We start from the raw sequence: 20,148 nt of genomic DNA on the forward strand, positions 1-20,148 counted from the left end.
AGGGGAAGCTCCAGGACATGCTGAGGTCAACCAGAGAGGAGTGGAGAGAAGGGTGGCATGGAGGAGTGGCATGAGCTCACGACATGGGCTTGACTTGGTCAATTTCGTCAAGGAACAGTGGTGCCAAAGCTTGGCATTGTCCAGAGGATGCAAGGGAACCCTAAGGATGACACAAGCATGGATGGTTTAGGCTAAAACCTGCTGGATATTAGAGGGTATGCACATAGATGAATTATGCACGCAAGGTGTTTGTGTTAATGGCCGCAAGAAATTTAAATTTAAATTTTGCCAAAATATTTTATGGGTGTCAGTCAAATAATGTTTGGCATCTCTTGGTGGTATTGGTTTGCAAAATGAAGTTGATTTGAAAAAATTCAAAATGGAGGTGATCTTAAATCTGTTTCATAGTTGCTACTTTGGTTGCTTATTATAAAAAATGGAAATTGATTCAGCAAGTTTGGCCAACACCAAGTTGTTCACTTTTATGTGTACTATAGATCTGGGCAAAAAGATTGTGAGGTTTGGTTTAGAAAAGAATAACCACAGGGTTTCAAAGTAGGCATCATGCTAAATTTGTCAAAAATGACCATTATCACATGTGCATGGATTTTTCATTTTCTTTTGATTTGTTTTGCTTTTCTTTGACACAAATGTTATTATTTTGAGTTTAGTATTGTTTTCAAACCATTTACACCAAGTAAACATGGCATAGGTTAAGATTTGCAAATGTGGCCATAGGCTCATATATAATTCTATTCTTATTTTATTTTCTTTTTCTTTGTTTCTCTTGGATCCAAATAGGCATGGTTTAGGGTTTAGGAACATTGTCAAGCACTTCAAACAAACATCATGGCAACATCACACATTCATGCATGAAAACTATGCACACCATATAAATCAATTCAAGTTTTTGTTGGCTCCAAATTTTGTAATAAGGGAAAATGCATTTCTTCTTTGTTTTGAAATTTGGGATGTTACACCCTTACACTTTCCTACTCCATGATTGGACTTCTCTCCAACTACAAACTAGGAGTAGTTGTCCTCTACTTTCTCTCTAGTCTCAAACCCTTTGTGGCGGTTGTTTTTGAAGTATGTCATTTGTTCATTGCACCTCTGTCATGAACTATAGACTCCTGGGGTCACTCTTTGTACACTGCATAGGCGCATACTAGTTCATCTAAAAAGAGAAAATTATAAAAAAAAGTTAGAATAACACCATTCACTAGAAGAAAAGTTGTTATGGCTGACATATTAGAAATATGCCCTATAGGCAATAATAATAAGATTATTATCATATTTCATTGTTCGTGATAAATGTTTATGCTCCATTCTAGAACTGTATTAGGAGGAAACATTTATACTCGTGTGGTTTGTAAACAACATTGTGTCCATTGTAAGCCTCTAGTAGACTAGTCTGTTGGTTAACGATGGTTAAGATTTCCTAACCATAAACACGTGGTTTCAATTAACAACGGGTCATGTCATTAGGAGAATGTCATGATGGACACTTAGCTAAGCGAAGTACTTAGATCTTATCAATTTTTTAAGTTTTTTTAGCTTTCTAATGTCAAATATACCAATGCTTAGACCATGATATTATGCTACTCCCTAGTACCGGAAGAATACTTTGAGGAAATCGAGCATCACTTCGTAATTGGGTGGTCAGAAAAGTATTTTTGGGTATCTCAGAAAGTACTTGTTGGGTGGCATGTATCAAGAGTGGGATTTGTCCATCCACGTAACAAATAGATATACTCAGGGCCCAATGTAACGCACATTCTGTATCGCTTGCAAGCACATGACTGATGCATGAAAAATGCATGCATGAACTTTGTAGTTTGTTGACACATATTCCCACATATTTGCAACATATATGATGTTATATCCATGTTTTATATTGATTTTTAGGATTTATCAATGATTCCCTTTATTTTGGTTATAGCCATGCAGGACAGAAAGACCTTGTTTTGTGTATTTTTTAGCTTTCAAGGACCTAAACGAAGTCAAATTGAGCTAGGATTCCAGGGTTTTCAATGTTTCATCAAGAGAAGAATCTGGAGCACTTGGACCTCACGAGAAGGGCCATGAGGGCCAAAAGAGCCCAGGTGGCGTGCCCAGTGAGGGTGGGCGCGCCACCCATGCTCTTTCCCTCCTCGGTCGTCTGATTCGCTTGATTCGTTTGCTCACGGACTCCGTCTGACCTAAAAAACCCTCTATATAAAGGACTTCTCGAGGCTTCCTCGAGGAGAACGCCGTAGAAACACCGAAACATAGCCAGAACCAGCGAAGATTGGAGGGGTAAACTCCACCGGAGCCAACGTCGGAGGGATCTCTACCTTCCCCAACGTCTCCACCATCATCACCATGATGAAGAGGGAGTAGTCCACCTCTGGACTATGGGTTTGTGTCAGTAGCTTGGTCTATTTCTATCTCGTTCTTCATAGATCTAGTACCATATGAGCTGCCCAACATGATTATGGTCATATATGTAATTCCCATGTGGTGGATCTTTATTCTATGATTTGATATATGAGATTGGAACCTATTATGTCTAAGATATATTGATAGATGCATATCATGTACCCCGTTATTAGGTATTTTTTCTGATCCAACTTGTATGAAAGAACATGTGTGGGGAGAAGTGTGTACCAGATGGAGTAGCATCGTTGTAGTGATTGAATAGTGACAACAAGTTTAAGATTTACTATGGTATTTACATTTATTTTGCCTCATCACTAGGATAAAGTGAATTCATGTGCTATAATTATCTTGTGACATCTTGATAATCTTGTTTGGTCAAGGTAGCATATTTTTGATTCAAACATCATCTCAAATTACATAAGGTTATATTCTATTGATTCTTAATTCAAGATTTCCTGGAGTTTTCCCTTTCTTGAGGATTATAAGAGAGATGTGTTGCATCATATCTATGTTAGAACATGATGCCCATATGAATGATTAGGAAACACATGTTGAAGTTCCACCAATATTATGTCTTTGATGAATTGTTTGTGTCCACTAAAACTTAAAAAGAGAGTAGACAAGTGAACCCATGAACCCCGGTCCGATTTAAATCTAGAAACACATTTCCAACACAATTATCACTCTTTATATTTCCTGCAATTTATTAAACCTAAAATACAAAAATACTTTCTTCACTTGAAAACACACAAAACCCAAAAATAAGTATCTCATTATTGTTTTTTTCTTGCTTGCTTAGTTTACTTGCTTTACTTTACTTTATACTTATATTTCACATTACTAATACAAAACCTTGTGCTTGACAACCACACGGTGAAGTTGGGGACACAAGACAAAAACTTTTCTTTGCAGGTTGCTAGAAGAGGAGAAGAAGAGACTACCTTTTTACCCATTTCCCGAGAGTTCAATATAAACCCCCGAGTGATCCTTGTGGGGAAAAGACGCTTTCTACAACACTCTGCGCTTGGAGTCCTAGCAAGTTGGTACACACGGAGTTGTTGCCATCAAGAACATTTTCTGGCAACGTTGCCAGGGAATTGGAAGAGGGTCTCGCAACCGGATCATTATAAAGCTAGGAGCACAACAAGTCCCCACGGGAACTGCTTGAGAATTTCCCGGCGCCACAATGCCAACTTTGTGTAAGCACCTAAGCTTGGGGAGGTTCCACCATTGTGAGATTTTCTTTCTCCTTTAGATTTTCAAAGTAATTATTTTTTCTTGTTTTTAGTCTTTTTAGTTTTTTCTTTAAAACACAAAAACAGATAAAAATTAGAATCAACATTTTGCTTGCAAACATGGGAGAAATAGGTACAAAACTTTGTGACTACACAAACACTCCTAATGACCAATTCATTGCTAGGCCTATTATAACATCTGAAATAACTACTGAAAACTTTGAAATAAGTCCTGCTCTATTAAACCTCATAGCTAAAGAACAATTTGGGGGAAGTGCTAGTGAGGATTCCTCCATGCATTTGCATGACTTATGTGAAATTTGTGACATGCAAAAGTTTTAAAATATAGAAAATGACATTGTAAAACTTAAACTATTCCCATTTTCACTTAGAGGCACAGCTAAAGAATGGCAATTATCACTACCTGCTGCTAGCATAAATTCTTGGGATGACCTCAAAGAAGCTTTTATAAAGAAATATTACCCACATGTTAAAATCCTACAAAAATATAAATAATATCCTATCATTTAGGCAAAATGACAATGAACATGTAGCAACAACTTGGAAAAGAATTAAAAACATGCTTAGAACTTGCCTATCACATGGAGTAAATGAATGGACAATCCTACACTCTTTTATAATGGATTAAACTATATGTCAAGAAGCATGATAGACTCTGCTGTAGGGGGTGCTTTTATGAGTTAAATTGTGCATGAAGCTAAAGTCATCCTAGAAAAGATGCTACACAATCATAGTCAATGGCATACTGAAAGGGCGCCAAACCCATATAGGAAAGTAAACTATTGAAGAAGAAGATCGTTTATCCAATAAAATAGATGACATATTTGCCTAATATCAATTTTTTGATAATGTTCCCCTACAAGAATTAGTTCGAGCTCCCTCTCCTCGATCGTCTCTTCACCTGGACAAATAGGCAAACCGATCTCGTTCTGGCTAAGCTGGACAGAGCCATCTTCAATGTCGACTGGAACACGGACTTCCCCAACTCCTCTCTGACTTCCCTTCCTCGTCCCACCTCTGACCACCACCCACTCCTTGTCAATGCTTTCTCCACCATACCCAACCCCTCTCACTTCCGCTTCGAGAATTCGTGGCTTCTTGACCCCATATTTCTCCCCATCACCCTCTCTCGCTAGTCCCATGTGATTCCCGCCTGCAATTCCGCTCTCGAAAAAGGAGCACCGATATATCCCTCGTCTTGACAACAATTGTCGTTTCGCTTCTGATGGATTTCCTCGAGGAGTCTCGTGTTCTTTCAGGTGTCGAGTTAGAGATCACGGAGGAGGCTCGTGCGTTGTTGGCTGCCTCGATTTGCCGCGTGGCGGCACATTGAAAGCAGCGCAGGAAGTTTTGCGCTATCGTGGAGATGGACGAGAACACTCGCTACTTCCATGCTCGTGCCTCGCAGCGGTTCCGCCGGAATAAAATCTAGGCTCTAGAGGTGGACGGCGAGGTGATTGATGCATGTAAAATACATACATGATCTTTGTCCTTTATCATATTGAAAATCTACATATTTGCAACATATATGATGATAATACCATGTTTTAGATTGCTTTATGGGGATTTACCAATGATCCTCTTTATTTGGTTTATAGCGCTGCAGAACATGATCCTGTTTCGCGTATTTTTCACTTTCAGAGACCTATACGGAGTCAAATTGACCTGGGATTTTTGGAGCGTCACTTTTTTATCGGGAGGAACATCATGGGCCCTAGATGCTCACCTGGAGAGGCCCGAGGGGCCAAAAGAGACCAGGTGGCACGACCAAGAAGTCTGGCCGCGCCACCCTACCTCTTTCAGCCGTCGATCTCCTGTCTGCCCTGATTCTTTCGCGAACCGACGTATTTTGCCATAAAAACCACTATATATATGGCCCCAAAGAGTTCTTGGGAGGACAGCGCCACATAAAGATAGAAACACCGAAACGGAGGCTGCTGCAGAGAAGATTGGAGGGGGAAACTCCGCCAAGATCACCGCCGGAGGGATCTCCACCTTCTCCAACGTCTTCATCATCATCACCATGACCAAGAGGGAGTAGCCCACCTCTGGACTACGGGATTGTGGCAGTAGCTTGATCTATTTCTCTAATGTTCTTCATAATACTTAGTGCCATATGAGCTGCCTATCATGATTATGGTCATATTTGTAATACCTATGTGGTGGATCCTTGTTCTAGGATATTGTTTTACGAGATCTGATCTTATTATATTGTGAGATGTATTGATAGATGCATATTATGTACCGCGTTCTTAAGTTTATGTTCCGATCTAACATATATGCAAGAGTGTGTGTGGGGTGATGTGTCTATTAGATGGAGTAGCATGATTTTAGTGATTGGATAGTGACAATATGTTCATGATCTATTACTGCTTTGCCTTTCTTTTGCTACCTCACTAGGGATAAAGTGAATGCATGTGCTATGTTCATCATGTGACAACAATGATGATCTTGTTTATTCAAGGTGCATATTTGATATTCAAACTTCATGTCAAAGTACTTATTGCTATGCTCTGTGAATTCTTAATACAAGATTGATGAAGTTTATTTTCTTGTGGAGTATAAGAGAGGTGTGTTGCATCATCTCTATGTTAGGACGTGATGCCCATATTAATTCTGATCTTACATATAATATTATCTGCACCTTCATATCTCATTGATGAATTGTTTTTTGTTCACCACAACTTTAAGAGAAAATAGTCAAGTGAACCCATGAACCCCGGTCCAATTTTTGTCATAAGAAACGCCTTTATATTTCTTTTACATTGTTTTCTATTTGATGCACTATTTTATTTACAAAAATATTTAATTTTCTTATTTACATCCAAAACACCAAAAACAATCAATCTCTTTATAGTTTTTACTTAGTTATTTTATCTAGTTTAGTTTCTACTTGTTTATTACTACTTGTGTTATTTACTTACGTGAAACCTTGTTCTTTACAACCACACGGTGGAGTTGGGGACACAAGGCATTTGCTTTACTTGCAGGATTGCTTGAAGAAGAGAGAAGAGTACACTCTTGCATCCAGTTTCCCGAGAGTTCGATATAAACCCTCGAGTTACCCTTGTGGGGAAGATACTCCCTTGATACAACACTCTGCACTTGGAGTCCCAACGTGTCAAGATCTGTTTGGTGTTGCTAGCAGTCATCATCAGTGATAGTCAATCACACCGCGAAGGCGGGGGCCCTCCACGGTTTCTAATCCAACCTGTTGGGGAGGGGCCGTCCCACTCGATGGGCTTTTGACCTGCCCCAGCTCTACCGGGGCGTGAGAATGGTGGATGGGTCGACTATCATGGCCCCTTTTGAGCCCAAGGAGGTGAAGACCGCCATTAATGGGATGGACCGATCCAGTGCCCCAGGCCCTGATGGACTGGGGCCTATCTTCTACCGGGCTGCTTGTGCCACTGTGCAACCAGCCTTGCTTTGTCTCTTCGATGTTGTTCATGCTCGCAACGCAAATCTGGGTGCGATTAACAGAGCACATGTGGTTCTGCTACCCAAGGCGTAGGGGGTTCTTGCTCCTAAGGATTACCGTCTGGTGTCTCGCCATAATTGCTCAATCAAGGTTGTTTGGAAAGCACTCACCACCCGTCCGCAGTCTCAAATTGGGAATCTTGTGGCTGAAAATCATCCTGGATTCCTCTCCGGCACGAGTATCTCTGAGAACTTCTTATTTGCGACCGAGCTGGTTCAGTGTTGTTTCAAACGGAAAGCTCGCACTCTTGTTCTGAAGTTGGACTTCTCGAAGGCCTTTGATTCCATTTATTGGCAGAGCCTGCGAACTGTGATGCTTGCAAGGGGCTTCCCTCCTCTTTGGTGTGATTGGAAGGATATGATCCTCACCTCGTCAAAATCTAATGTTCTTCTCAATGGTGTGCCTGGTCCCTAGATTGACTGTAAAAGGGCTTTGCCAGGGAGATCCCTTGTCGCCCTACATGTTCCTCCTTGTTACAGATGCGCTGCAACAACTATTCTGCCAGGATCCGCTGTTATGCTACCCCCTTGTCCCTAGCGACCCATGTCGGGTGCTGCAGTACGCAGATGACACATTGGTCATCATGAGGGCTGATTTTCAAGTAGCGGTGCGGTTGAAACAACTCCTTGATCAGTTTCCCGAAGCTACTGGACTGGCGATCAATTTTCATAAAAGTACACTACTGGACTGCAGATGATCTTCTGGAGATACAAACGGCCCTTGGCTGCTGTGTTGAGGGATTACCTCAAATTATATGGATTGCCCCTATCCTGTTAGAAGCTGACATTGCTGAACTTCGCCCCTATTGCCGAAGTGGACAAATATCTGTTTGGATGGTGTGCTATTCTCCTCTCCTCCGGTGGCAGGTTTCTTCTGCTAAACGCCCTCCTTGATGCCCTTCCTACTCTCGCCATTGAGGCTCTCGAGCTCCCGTACACCATGCTACATGCCATTGAAGGGTTGCGCCGCGCTTTCCTCTGGAACGCCGTTGATCGATCGACCGGCGCCAAGTGCCTCGTGGCATGGGACGCTATGTGCCGGTCCAAGCGTGAGGGAGGTCTGGGCATCAAAAACCTCACCGCCAAGAATGAGTGCTTGCAGCTGAAACTTGTCCATCGTCTCCACTCCGTCGTCGATGCTCCCTGGTTGCGCTGGGCCTGGAACGCTTCTGCTAGCCACACTACGCCTAGGCACCACTAGAGGCACCTCGTGGCGCTCATGCCGCTCTGTGGAAGCATCTCGTTAGAGCGTGTGGGGGACGGGTGGTGCACTGCCTTCTGGCTTGATCCCTGGATCGGTGGTGAACTGATCGGCGTCTGTTGGCCCGTCCTTCCCTCACATGCTCTGAATCGCGAGGACTCGGTGTGCGATGTTATTGGTCCATCAAGCTCGTCTCCCCTAGGTCACGCATCAGCTGCCTGCCCTCATCAAGCTCGTCCAATATGTCGTCCTCACGGAGGCACATGACACGCGCGTGATGGCCCGGTGCCACAAGAGGAACATGAGTCTTGATGCATCTGCCATGTACGAGCTGAGAATGTGGGGTGGAGTGGATATTCCTTGCTATGATTTTGTCTTGGAGAATCATGCGCCGTCCAAAGTGATTTTTTTCATGGTTGCTGTCCAAAGCCAGGGTGCAATTTTGGTGCTCCTTGCAGAAGAAACACATTTTGACTGAAGAAGAGGCCAATCTATCGTGCCCCTCTTGAGACTGCAAACCACATCTTCTTCGAATGCTCCTTTGCGATAAGATTCTGTGAGGCTGTTGGCTTCCAGTTCCCAAGTGGTGCAGATGTCCGACAACTCTACACCTACTCTGCTCCCGCTGCTATTTCGCCCGATTGGCGTCTACTTTCACCCTCCTGTGTCTATGGAATCTCTTCTTTTTTAGAACACAGTACAACGCAGACGCTCACAAACACGCACGTACAAACACCCCTATGAACGCACGCACGCACACCCTACCCCTATGAGCACCTCCGAGGGACCGAACCGGCATATCTTGATGTTGACGAAGTCACCACTGGCGCCTCGCTGTTGACGGGCACATCACCTACCACTGAAACCATAGCGCCGGTTAAATCCTAGAATAAATGCAGGTAAATACAAACACCCATGTCAAGTCTAGGACTTGAACCTGGGTGGGCTAGTTCCACCACAGGGGACCTAAGTGTCTATGAAATCTCAGGAAGCACATAATAAATGCCCTCGCCTTTCGTGAGCAACAGCCCTGCCTCGCTCTATTGCCGTGAATATGTCGCGAAGATGCTCGTTTCTGGAGAGCTCGCCTTCCTGGCGACCAGAACCTGCCTGCTGCTGCTTGGCTGCGGTGCCTCAAGGAGGGCACACCCTGGTGCCCTCTCTCCTCCCAAACCCCCTTTGCTTTCTTGATCTACTCGTTGTAAAACCATGAGGTCATTTTGGTATGTGAAAATATATACGAAAAAGTCCAGGTGGAGAACAAAGCACGATTTCAGCACCATGATTTTCAGCGTGGAGAATTTTTTTGAACAAAGGAGCGCCCTAGAAGGGCCTCGAACCTTTCATTAAGTCAACAGAGGAGGTACAAATTTATTACAAAGGACCCCAAGAAATAAAGAAAACACACATGGGTCCCTAGCAAATGCAGAAAAGACCTTGCTAAAGGATTTAACCTTGCAATTTAGTCCTCCCTCTTCTCCACTGCGGAGCAGGAACCGCAGCGCGCTGCAACCATGGACGAGTGCGGGGACGAAACCACTTGCCTTCGGCCTGGCAAAGCACTCAGCGCCTACGGTGAAGAAGGACCTCCGGATGGAGGTTGATAATCTGCCGGAGCATACCGACGTTGAAGCGACCATGTTGGTCAAGGATTTCGGCGCCCAATTCCTGGACGCAGATGGGTTGCTCCAAGAAGGAAATGTTCTTGATCTCCGGAGCTGCTGAAGCAGAACAACAAAACCACGACGGCACGACGGCAGGAAGAACAACCCACCATCAGACCCAGAATTTCTGCCACGAACCTGGGGAGGCAAGCAGAGATGAAGTCGATGGCGTCTGGTTTGAGTGCTCACAATAGCAGCAAGACGGAGCCCAGGCAGAGCGACTCCGTAGCACCTCACAGGCATATGTCGATGCAGATCTTGATGTGTCGCCGCTCCGCTGCAGCTTCCCTCCTCGCCACCACGGCAGGCCAGGGTAAATTGCAGCCGAGAAACTCTCCACCTTGAACAACATCGACGAGGATATATACGCTTATTTGGAGGGGGCCTCGCAACAACGGAGATCTCCACCGTCTCCCACCTTTGGAGCATAGTGAAAGATCCCGTCTGCGATTGCCTGACGCCACGCCTAGACGCCAGGGAAGAAGATGACCCCCGGCTGACTCCAGATCTCGTCGAGGTAGCAGTCGATTTCCTCTTCCCCTCCCCTCCATGGCCGGCCAGAGGAGGAAACCGCTGCAGAATCACACGAGAGATCATGAAGCAGCAAGAGAGGATCTTATTTGCAGAGATCCCTGAGGTGAGGGAGCTCGCCATCTCCGGCCACCGGAGCTCGACGAAGAAGCACCGTCCATCCAGGATGCACCAGATCCAATCCCGTAGATCTTGTGCCCTACTCCATACTACCGGCAGATCGCCGAATACCCTAAAGCTACACTCCGGCACCTTCCCTTTGCCATCTACGGCCGGCAGCACCCCCGGAGAGAGCTCGGGGTCGGCCCGGTTTTCTCGAGAAGCCTCTCAAACTACTGTTCACGCACGAGAGGAGAGAGGGGGGGGGGGGATGAGCGCCCAGCCAGCGTGGAGAATTAAGCGCAACAACGACACTATCTCCACTAGCAACTTCTTCAGCGTGTAACCGCGGGGGAGTTGAGTTTGTGAGCGATGGCAGTTGTACCGACATGAGTTGAGGAAGGAGAGGACGATGCGGCATGAGACAGGAGAGTCCGACTGGGTCATGTTGCTCATTCCACCGCCGGAAGAGGGCATCTGCAGCGAAGACGGTACAAGTGCAGGTAGTGGAGCAGAGAAGTTAGACGGAGACGAGGACGAGGAGGTGGAGGAAAGCAAGGGGTGTACAGAACAGTTTTTTCCAGGGCTCTCGCGCGAGATGCGATCGAAAAGCGATCTAGTTACCCTCAGTCGCCGGTGTCGCCGCTGCTGGTTCCCCTTGCCCTCCGCTGGCCGCTGTGGCGGCTGGAGGGTGGGGGAACCTTGGATCGGATGATCGGTTCCCGTAGGGTGTTCGAGTTCTTCGTCTTTGATGTAGGAGCATCTACGGCGACGAGAATAAAGGTCCTTCAACCTGCCCCATCAAGGTTCTTTCATGGGGGAGCGTCGACGGGTTGAAGTTTGGAGTCGATCATCGGACATTAGGTATGATGTGCTAAATTTTTATCTACGGCGAATACGTTTAGTGGAGAGGATGATATCGCAGCGTATTGGTGTCCTCAAGTTCTTCCTCCACCTAATGAAGCTCAACCAGGTACGACTTTGTTAGGGAACTTGCGAGTTTGGTGTCCCTGGCCGGAGCTAGGATTATCTCCCGGCCCTTCTCGGTACTAGCTTCTCCGGGATGGCGATCTCTCGAGACCGTGGTCACCGGCACCTTCTGACTTCCCGAATGTTGCTTCTACAAGTGCCTGGGTTTTTTCTAGATTTCTCCAACACTAGCTTTGCTATGCTGGAGTCCCAGAGGCAGCATCGAGCTTTGCTCCATGGCCGGAGCTAGGATTATCTCCCGGCCCTTCTCGGTACTAGCTTCTCCGGGATGGCGATCTCTCGAGACCGTGGTCGCCGACACCTTCTGACTTCCCTACTCCTGCTTCTACAAGTGCCTGGGTTTTTTCTAGATTTCTCCAACACGAGCTTTGCTACGCTGGAGTCCCAGAGGCAGCATCGAGCTTTGCTCACGGCACGCCGTCAAGGGATGCAGGAGGAAGATGGTGCTGAACTTTTCAAGGATTTGTGTTTTATTTCTTTTCATAAGGATGTTAGTGTAAGGGCTGGTTTTAGATAATATATGGCTTTATCCTTTTTTCGCAAAAAAAAAAAAAAAGAGGAGGAGGAGGAGGAGGAGACGTGAAAGCAATAAGCAATGAGCAAAATAAAAAGCCGTGCTCTGCAGTTGAGAGATTGGAATTGGCCTGTTGGGTTCGAGAGTTGCCGTGTCAACAAAATCTGGTCATGCAAACTGAGGCGACAGGAAGATGGAACTCTTGACTTGGAACTCCAAGGTTGCTTCTCCCTCGAAATTCGAAACAACTCCTAGGCGGCAAAACAGGGGCCGAGCACCAAGTGAAGAAGGCTTTCACTGTTGAAAGCAACAACTAGAAAATAGCAAAAGAGCAATTAAACAGTCATACTAATTGGTCGACAAGTACCGAGTGGAGCATCCGAAACCCAAAGCCTCACTACAGAGGAAACAGAGCCAGAACTTTCAGTATGTTAAGGCGGAGATTCACAACGTCGAAAGGATGAAAAAGAACACGGGGACAGCAGAAAGTTTCAGCTCAGGTTTTGTAGCCAAGGGTAACAAAAGAATGCTGAGCATCCAAAACCAAAAAGAAAAAGAAACAGGGCAAGAATTTTCAGCATGTTATGACGGAAAATATAACAATGCCGAAATGATGAAAACAAACATGGCGCCAGCAGAGAACTTTACCTGTATTTCCAGTTACTTTCTGAACTGGAGTGCTGGACAGTATAAATTTGAATACTGAACTACTACTACAAGGTAATAGAATGTCTGAAACTTATCATTCACTGGTTCCATTAGTTTTCTAGCAGCTGACTGCAAGTAGAAGACTAATCCATTCATTAGGACATCACAGAACAAGTTTATTCGTCATTAGCGTATACAGTATACATCACTTTGACACGTTCATTAGCCTATATATAAAGAACATCAGCAGTTAAACACTAACTAGTCAGCCCACGTAATTTGCAGCTGGGATCTTCTTCCCTGTAACAACAGTGTTGCAGGCTTTCAAGGATGCGCTGTTCACCCCAGCTCTGTACAGCTGCATGGACGCATGGCCAGAAGCAGTGAGCTTAACCTCAGTATTCGCAGGGACGAAGAAAACATCACCTTCCTTTGCATTCTCACCGTCCAAAATGGAGTCTACCTGAATCTCACCCTCCCCGGTCATGACAAGGAAGATAGATGGACTCAGTGCGGGGGGCATGACCACCACTTCACCTGGAGGTAGCAAGCAGCGGTCAACCTCAAACTCATCGGTCGGAGGGGTGTAGCGTCGCACATATGGTTCCATGGCCGGCACGGGTACCCCTCGCAGTATCTCAGGGAAAACCTGCATACACAAGACTCAGATGATCACGGCACTGACAGACTTGTGAAGTGAAGGAGCATAACAGAAACCAAGAGCACTTGGCAGAAAATGTAGTTGTTTTAACATCAAGGGGAACACTAACCAAGCTCATCTAAGCTATAAGGATTACAGTCAACAGTCGCCACAATTTTAAACCAAAAGTAAAGCGAAGAGATCATAACTGGCTGCATGGTAAAGATGAAATATATAAGTCAGGCTCCAGTAGAAATGCAACTCACCTGTTTGTATGTCAGCATATCGCGAAGAGTCTTCACATCTCTGTATTTAGGTGTCAAACCAGCACGAACAACATTGTCTGACGTGGCCATACACTCGATGCAATCCCCAGACAGGTATGCATGTGGTTCATTGGCACCAATATAAATTGCTTCACCAGGACTGAGCTTGACATAGTTGAAGAGAAGTGCCGCTAGAACACCAACGTCTTCTGGATACTGTCTTTCCAGAGATAATATAACTTCTTCTTTCTCCGTCAAGGTCCGAATCTGATCATCAGCATTAACAACAAAATCTCAAGGTTCTCAAATGCGAAAAGGAGTTGACATGATTTTTAAAAATACAAACACTATATTGGTGATGGTGGTATACCATATTCTCAGTGAGAATATAAGAGCTTGGGTAGCTGAGCACTTGTCAAGGATCGTTAAACATAATGAGGACAGTAAAACAGAAAAGACTCTAAAAATCTAAACACTGAACAAAAATATGGTCTAACTACAATGATCTTCTAACAGATATACTTTCTCTAGTTGCTTCATATCATTCCAACGAATAGTTCTTGGCAATTTAATCTACTGCACGAATTAAAACTAAAGCCACAACACTTATTATGGATCGGAGGGAGCAGTAATCTATCAACTCAGTCACCTACTCTACTCTTTTTTCTAGGCTCTACTCTACTCTTTTTTTTACGGAACCTTGTCAGAGGGCGGGGAGCTCCCACATTGCATTATAAGAAGAGGGGAAAGTGGTCCAGCTAATAAGGGAAACCGGACCCGAAGACCACACAGGCACAAGTTTATTAAGGGAAACCGGCGAAGACCACACACCACACACCCGTATAGGAATGAAGTCATGCATAGTTTCATAGTAAATACAATATCGTGTTCTGTAGCTGTTGCCTCTTCTTATCGTATTACAACACACACAATTTCCAATGGTTTCTAGTCCAAAATACATTATATGAGTGCTTTCAGGCTTTGGAAGCAACAATGTTGATTTATCAACTATGATCACCATGTGAAAACTACTTCATGTTAACATCATTCATGTAACATATACCATCTTAAGTGCAGACTAGGCAACATAGTTTTTACCTTTGCTGAAACAAAATATTTTTTTACTTTTGCTTTGGAGGCAACGATACCACATAGTAGGTTTTTACTTGACTGTGTGTCATCATGCACAAAATCACTGAGAATTACAAAGCATTGGAGCAAAGAAATCAGGCCACCCACTAAATAATGTGTTCTTTGCCAACTGTTTATATAACTGAGAGTTATAGCATCAAAAGGGACCACCCTTACCGCTTTCAAGTTAAACCACAACTGGAGGTGACTACTCCTAGACAAATTTTACTATCATTTCGAAAGATAATAAAAACTTATTCATGGCACTTACTAAATCCCTTTCCATGGGTACAAAATAAGACAAAAATAAATGAAGAAGTCATGCAACAAACAAGAGGGGAAGTTAGCATATCCATATGAAGTTATACACACAAAATACAGGAAGTTATGATAAATAGTTGTTAGAATAAAATGTAGATGAACACATACTTTCTGGATTAAGGAAGTTTTTACCTTGCTCTCATCATTAAGGCGATACTTCAATTTATTGACAGCTTCAGAAACTGTTTCTTTACTGGCCATCATTAGCTTAGCAAATGCTGATTGAAGAACGTATTTCGCATCATTACCACCATGATTCTCTTTTACCGTGATAAGCTTGCCAGCATCTTCGTGTCCAATCAGCCCTCCAACTTCAGGTACAGTCCTTATCACATCCTTGAGCTCCTTCACCATTGAATAAACAGCATGTTGCGTTACAGGTAAATGGAGTAAAAGGATATCCAAACAAAATATTGCTAACGAAAATCCTCGTTCTTGAAATAAATTATTGCTTGTATAAAACTTCATAGGCGATTATGCTGCGGCACAGTGTGATTTTCTCCTGATCCCACCAAACATATATATGGAGCTAAATGGAAGACAACAATAAAATAAAACAATGTTAAGGAAAATGTAATGTAGAAGAGTTATGTTATGGTCGGGCTACAGTATGCACGGAAGAGGCCCAATAGTGGGCCGAATTAGGGGCTTAGCCCAAGTTATCTAGGGTTTAGAGGAGCTGTCCTATATAAACACATGTACCCCTTCGATTATAATCAGACAATAAACATATACTGTTGTCGTCTCCTGGGAGACGGGAGCCCAAACCCTAGCTGTCGCCTCCTCCCTCTCGCAGCGACGGGGCCCAGCCACCGGCGTCTGCGCCTCCAGCCTCACCGTCCTCACTTCCATCCCTATAATTTACGCCCGAAACCTGGTAGAACCGTAGTCTCTACCAATTTGGTATCAAATTGCTCTGGGTCGATGACTTCTTCAGGCCTCCCCACCACTGCCGCCGCCTCCAACGGCGCGGCCACCGTCACCTCGCAGCAGCCGCCGCCGCCGTCAAACAAATTAATCATTTTCATATTAAGTATTTTTAGGTTAATCGAGCTGACCTTACACGATCTACGATGGCTGATAGTAACAGTAATATTCACATTTTGTCTTCTTGTGCATACTCTATTTTTTGAGTACCCCAATCTATTAAGTACTCCCTCCACTCAATATGGAATGGAGGGAGTATATGTCAATGTGTATGTTGGTGACAGTAGTGTATTACAGGTTTGAACTTCTGCGTTCTTATATTGTGGACATCAGATGTGCTTAATGTACTCGATTGCTCAAATCTTGCATGACCTGATGAACTTGGTGTCAGGTACATAATTCAAGTTTAAAAAATTATTGCCATAATCAATCAGATGTCTAGACATTTATTAATGATATTTGAACTGTCATGCTTAAGTCAAAGAAACAGAAATCCACGGAAGTAACACTTTGTTGTCATGATCTACAGTTGTACTTCTGCTCTAGATTCCATTTTAGTGCTGAAAGTTCCGAGACTGCCCTTTACTTCGTACCACGCATGCTCTCTGACACCCCTAATGATTTCCATTTATCTTGGTCATCTCCGCAGACATCTATTCTGATTTGGATTTGGATTGGGAAGGATAGTTCTCTGGATTGTAAAACCCTCAAGATGCAAGGCTCCTCAACATCCCAAAACAAGCATATAATTTCTCACTTGTTATTTTCAAAAATACCCCAGGACACATATCGTGTGTAAACGTATATACACTTGCTGAATGCTCTGCTAATGGTCTCTCAAACTATTGATTTTATGCAACTTCATGTACAACGTTTAAGGACAGTGATACTGGCTTCTATGCAGGAGTAGCGGTACAATCAACAGGTTAGCAGCACAAACAATTTGGCATGGGCTTTTTTGCGATGCAGAAAATTAGGTTTTTGCCCCATACCTGGAATGTAGAATCATGTTATCAGGGTAGTATCTACAGAGACAGCTGAAGGAGTACATCGTACAATAGGTCTGAAATCATTTTCTTTGAGTGTACTCTCCATATGTGCAGAAACAGGGATAGAAAAGCAATATCTGCATTACACTAATTTAGTAGCAGAACTGGGTAACCATGTACTCCCTCCGTTAATCGATGTCGTTTTCAGGTAGCATCCTTCACAAAAACAGTTCCGGTCGCGTCAATTAAAACCGTCCAGAGGTAGTATATTTCAAATAGTAGAGTATCAACCAAAAAAAAGTAAAATCGCCGATCTTGAAAGATGATTGATGATGGAAAGAGAAAGAAAATCAATAACTGCATGGCAGAGTGTCGGATAACCGTCTCTTTTCTAATAATAGTATAAAATTAAAAATACTAAAACCGTCGCTTTTAAAAATGAAGCAAAGATGGCGCCCGCGCATTTACGCGAGCCACTGTGCTACTCGCTGTATTAGCATTCAGACAGACAGGAATTCAAACATGGATCTAATGTTGACTTCAAATATGCCCCACTGTTAAAGTTTATTAAATACACCTTGACCATCCCATCTGGCAACTAATTTTTCCATAAAACCTTTGTATGTTAGGACTTCCATCATGTTACTACTTTCTCGGTTTGGAAATGTAAGATGCACTCACTTTAGTTTCTATCTAGTCTATTTTTAGTACGTAGGTTCACTCACTTTAGCTTGTATCTAGTCTACCTTATAAGCACCTAAAACATCTTACATTTTCAAACGGGAGGGAGTATTCTTAAAAACCGCTGCCCAAGTTGGGTAGAAGGAAAGAATCCTGCTTATTCCAACTAGCATAAAAAAGTAAGACGCACATTCTCAGCGTAGCAGACTAGTATTATTCGAGAAGATGTCAACGTGTCCTTCCCACTAGGATTGAGGTCCACGTCTACTACCTAGTCGGCGGATGAAGCAAGCGCACGGGTTCGGCTGGGCTGACCATGATAAAAATAAGAGATATGTAGACGTAAACACGGGGAAAGAGACTGCGATACCAGGGGAGGGGACAAGACGAGACGACGGGCGCACTGGGAGTTTTGGGACGGATAGGCGCGCGCGCGCACGCGTACCTCGATGCCGACGAAGCCGAAGAGCGCTCGGAAGTGTGTGATGGCGATGGCCATCTCCGGCTTGTGGTTGGCGTCCCTGTATGCGTCCGGGCGCAGGGCGTGCAGCTCCTCCGCCAGCGCCTTGTCCGGGTGCGCCTGGATCGAGAGCGGCTTGGCGACCGACAGCACCTTGAAGAGGAAGGGCAGGTCGCCGCCCCAGCGCTCGTTGACGGGGGAGCCGAGGGCGTCCCTGTTGCGCGCGAGCCAGCCGCGGAGGTGCTCGCCGGTGGGCAGGACGACGGAGGGCGCGGCGGGGTGCGTGCCCATCCAGAGCTCGGCGTAGGGGAGCGCCGGGTCGGTTTGGAAGGCGGGGTCGGTGGCGGCGGCGAGGCGCGCGACGAGGGAGGTGGCCCCGTGGCGGCCCCACTCGTAGTGCTGCACGGCGCAGCGCAGGCGCAGGAGCTGTGGTGGGGGCGGGGGCGGCGGGGCGTCCGGGGGAGGTGGGGAGGCGGTGGTGGCGAGCGGCGGCGGCGGGGCCGGGGCGGGGGAGGAGGGCGCGCCCATGTTGCGTCGATCGTGGCCGTGGGTGGGGGAGGTTGGGATACGGGGGAGCGGTAGGGGGAGTGTTCGTTTGGTTTTGGGTTGGGATTTAAAGGGGATGGAAGGAGAGGGAAATTTTGGAAGGAGGTCGATCGTGGGGGAGAAGGAAAGGAAGACGATCGGCGTGATATGGGAACTCAACTGACCGCGTGAGCGTGGCACGCTGGTAGTGACAGGCAGATGAGATCGCCACGTAGCGGTGATCGATCAGCTCGAGCGGCGTAGCAGACAAGAAAGGAAGGGAAAAAGCGACGCGGGCTCCGCTCCGGTCAGCTCGCGGCCGGCGTAGCACGCGAGGAAAAGCGGCGAGGCTCGTCGCTGCATGCGGACGACTGTACGTGGCTGCGACCGGTCGATCGATCGATCATCTGACATTTTGTTCTTTTTTATGCACTAGTAGAAAATAGCTTTTTTGTAAAGGCTATATATATATATATATGCACCGGATGTTTAACCGGTGCAAAAGGCCTCCCTTTAGCACCGGTTCAATTGCAAACCGGTGCTAAACGGTACACCACGTGGCGGCTGCCGGGCGTCCGAGCGAGAGGACCTTTAGCATCGGTTTGTAATACGAACCGGTGCTAAAGGGTCTGCTGCAGCAGGAAAACGCCCAAAACGCTGCCACGGTAGAACCTGTTGGATAATTAGGCACAATTTCCATGATTAATTCCAGAATATAAAACATGATGGCAGCAACAACTAACATGTGAAACTCAAACATACTAGATGCATTAATCAACATGAGTAGCAGCAGTGCAAACGATAAAGCATCCATCGCTAAACAGATCGAGATATCTCGCACGTACCGATCCGGTGGAGGTGGCGGTGGAGGTGTAGCAGATGATGTCGCAGCAGTAACGTTGTTGATGACAACGTTGTTGACGACGGGGACGACGGGTCGAAGTAGTCGGCGTTGAAGACGACGGTAGGCAGCACCGCCCGACTTGGACGGAAGGCGACCCGTGATGAAGAGCTTGAGCAGTCGCGCAGAGCGCTTCCCAAAAACCTAATTCGCCCTCTCCCGTACAGGATCGCAAGGACGAGCGGTTCTGGAGACCTGCTCTCCCGTCCGCCGATGCACGTCGGCTCACGGGATGGAGTAGACTACGATGGCGGCGCAAGCAGAGAGAGGTGGAAACCCTAACTCGTGTATTGGATGTATTTCTGCGGTAGCCGGACAGGAGATTATATAGGCTCGGGAAACCCTAGGCAACGTGGGCCACGCCCATGTCGCACGAACGTTTCGAGTCGGTTACAGATAGCCCACGATCCGGGAGCGACCCGAACCGACTAACTGCGACGCGTCCGTCTAGGACTCTGTTCGTTTTCCTGAGCTGCAAAAAGTAAGGAAAGTCTCGGCTCGAG

General features: G+C 45.5%; 1 protein-coding gene across 2 annotated transcripts; it reads right to left on the reverse strand.

Moving 5' to 3' along the window:
- Positions 1 to 12,934: 12,934 nt before the first annotated feature.
- On the reverse strand, positions 12,935 to 18,872 carry LOC127340959 (mannose-6-phosphate isomerase 1). Of its 2 annotated transcripts, XM_071827802.1 has the most exons (5): positions 18,205 to 18,872; positions 15,295 to 15,507; positions 13,711 to 13,977; positions 13,249 to 13,453; positions 12,935 to 13,162 (listed from the first exon to the last, which is right to left on the reverse strand). In XM_071827802.1, exons 1-5 carry the CDS (start codon positions 18,745 to 18,747, stop codon positions 13,062 to 13,064), a joined length of 1,329 nt encoding a protein of 442 aa, XP_071683903.1. In that variant the 5' UTR covers positions 18,748 to 18,872; the 3' UTR covers positions 12,935 to 13,061. The 2 variants fall into 2 exon arrangements, with proteins under 2 accessions (XP_071683903.1, XP_051222687.1); XM_051366727.2 differs by having other exon boundaries at positions 12,935 to 13,453; positions 18,205 to 18,868.
- Positions 18,873 to 20,148: the final 1,276 nt, after the last annotated feature.

This window comes from Lolium perenne, chromosome 3, assembly GCF_019359855.2.
Source record: "Lolium perenne isolate Kyuss_39 chromosome 3, Kyuss_2.0, whole genome shotgun sequence".
Lineage (NCBI taxonomy): Eukaryota > Viridiplantae > Streptophyta > Magnoliopsida > Poales > Poaceae > Lolium > Lolium perenne.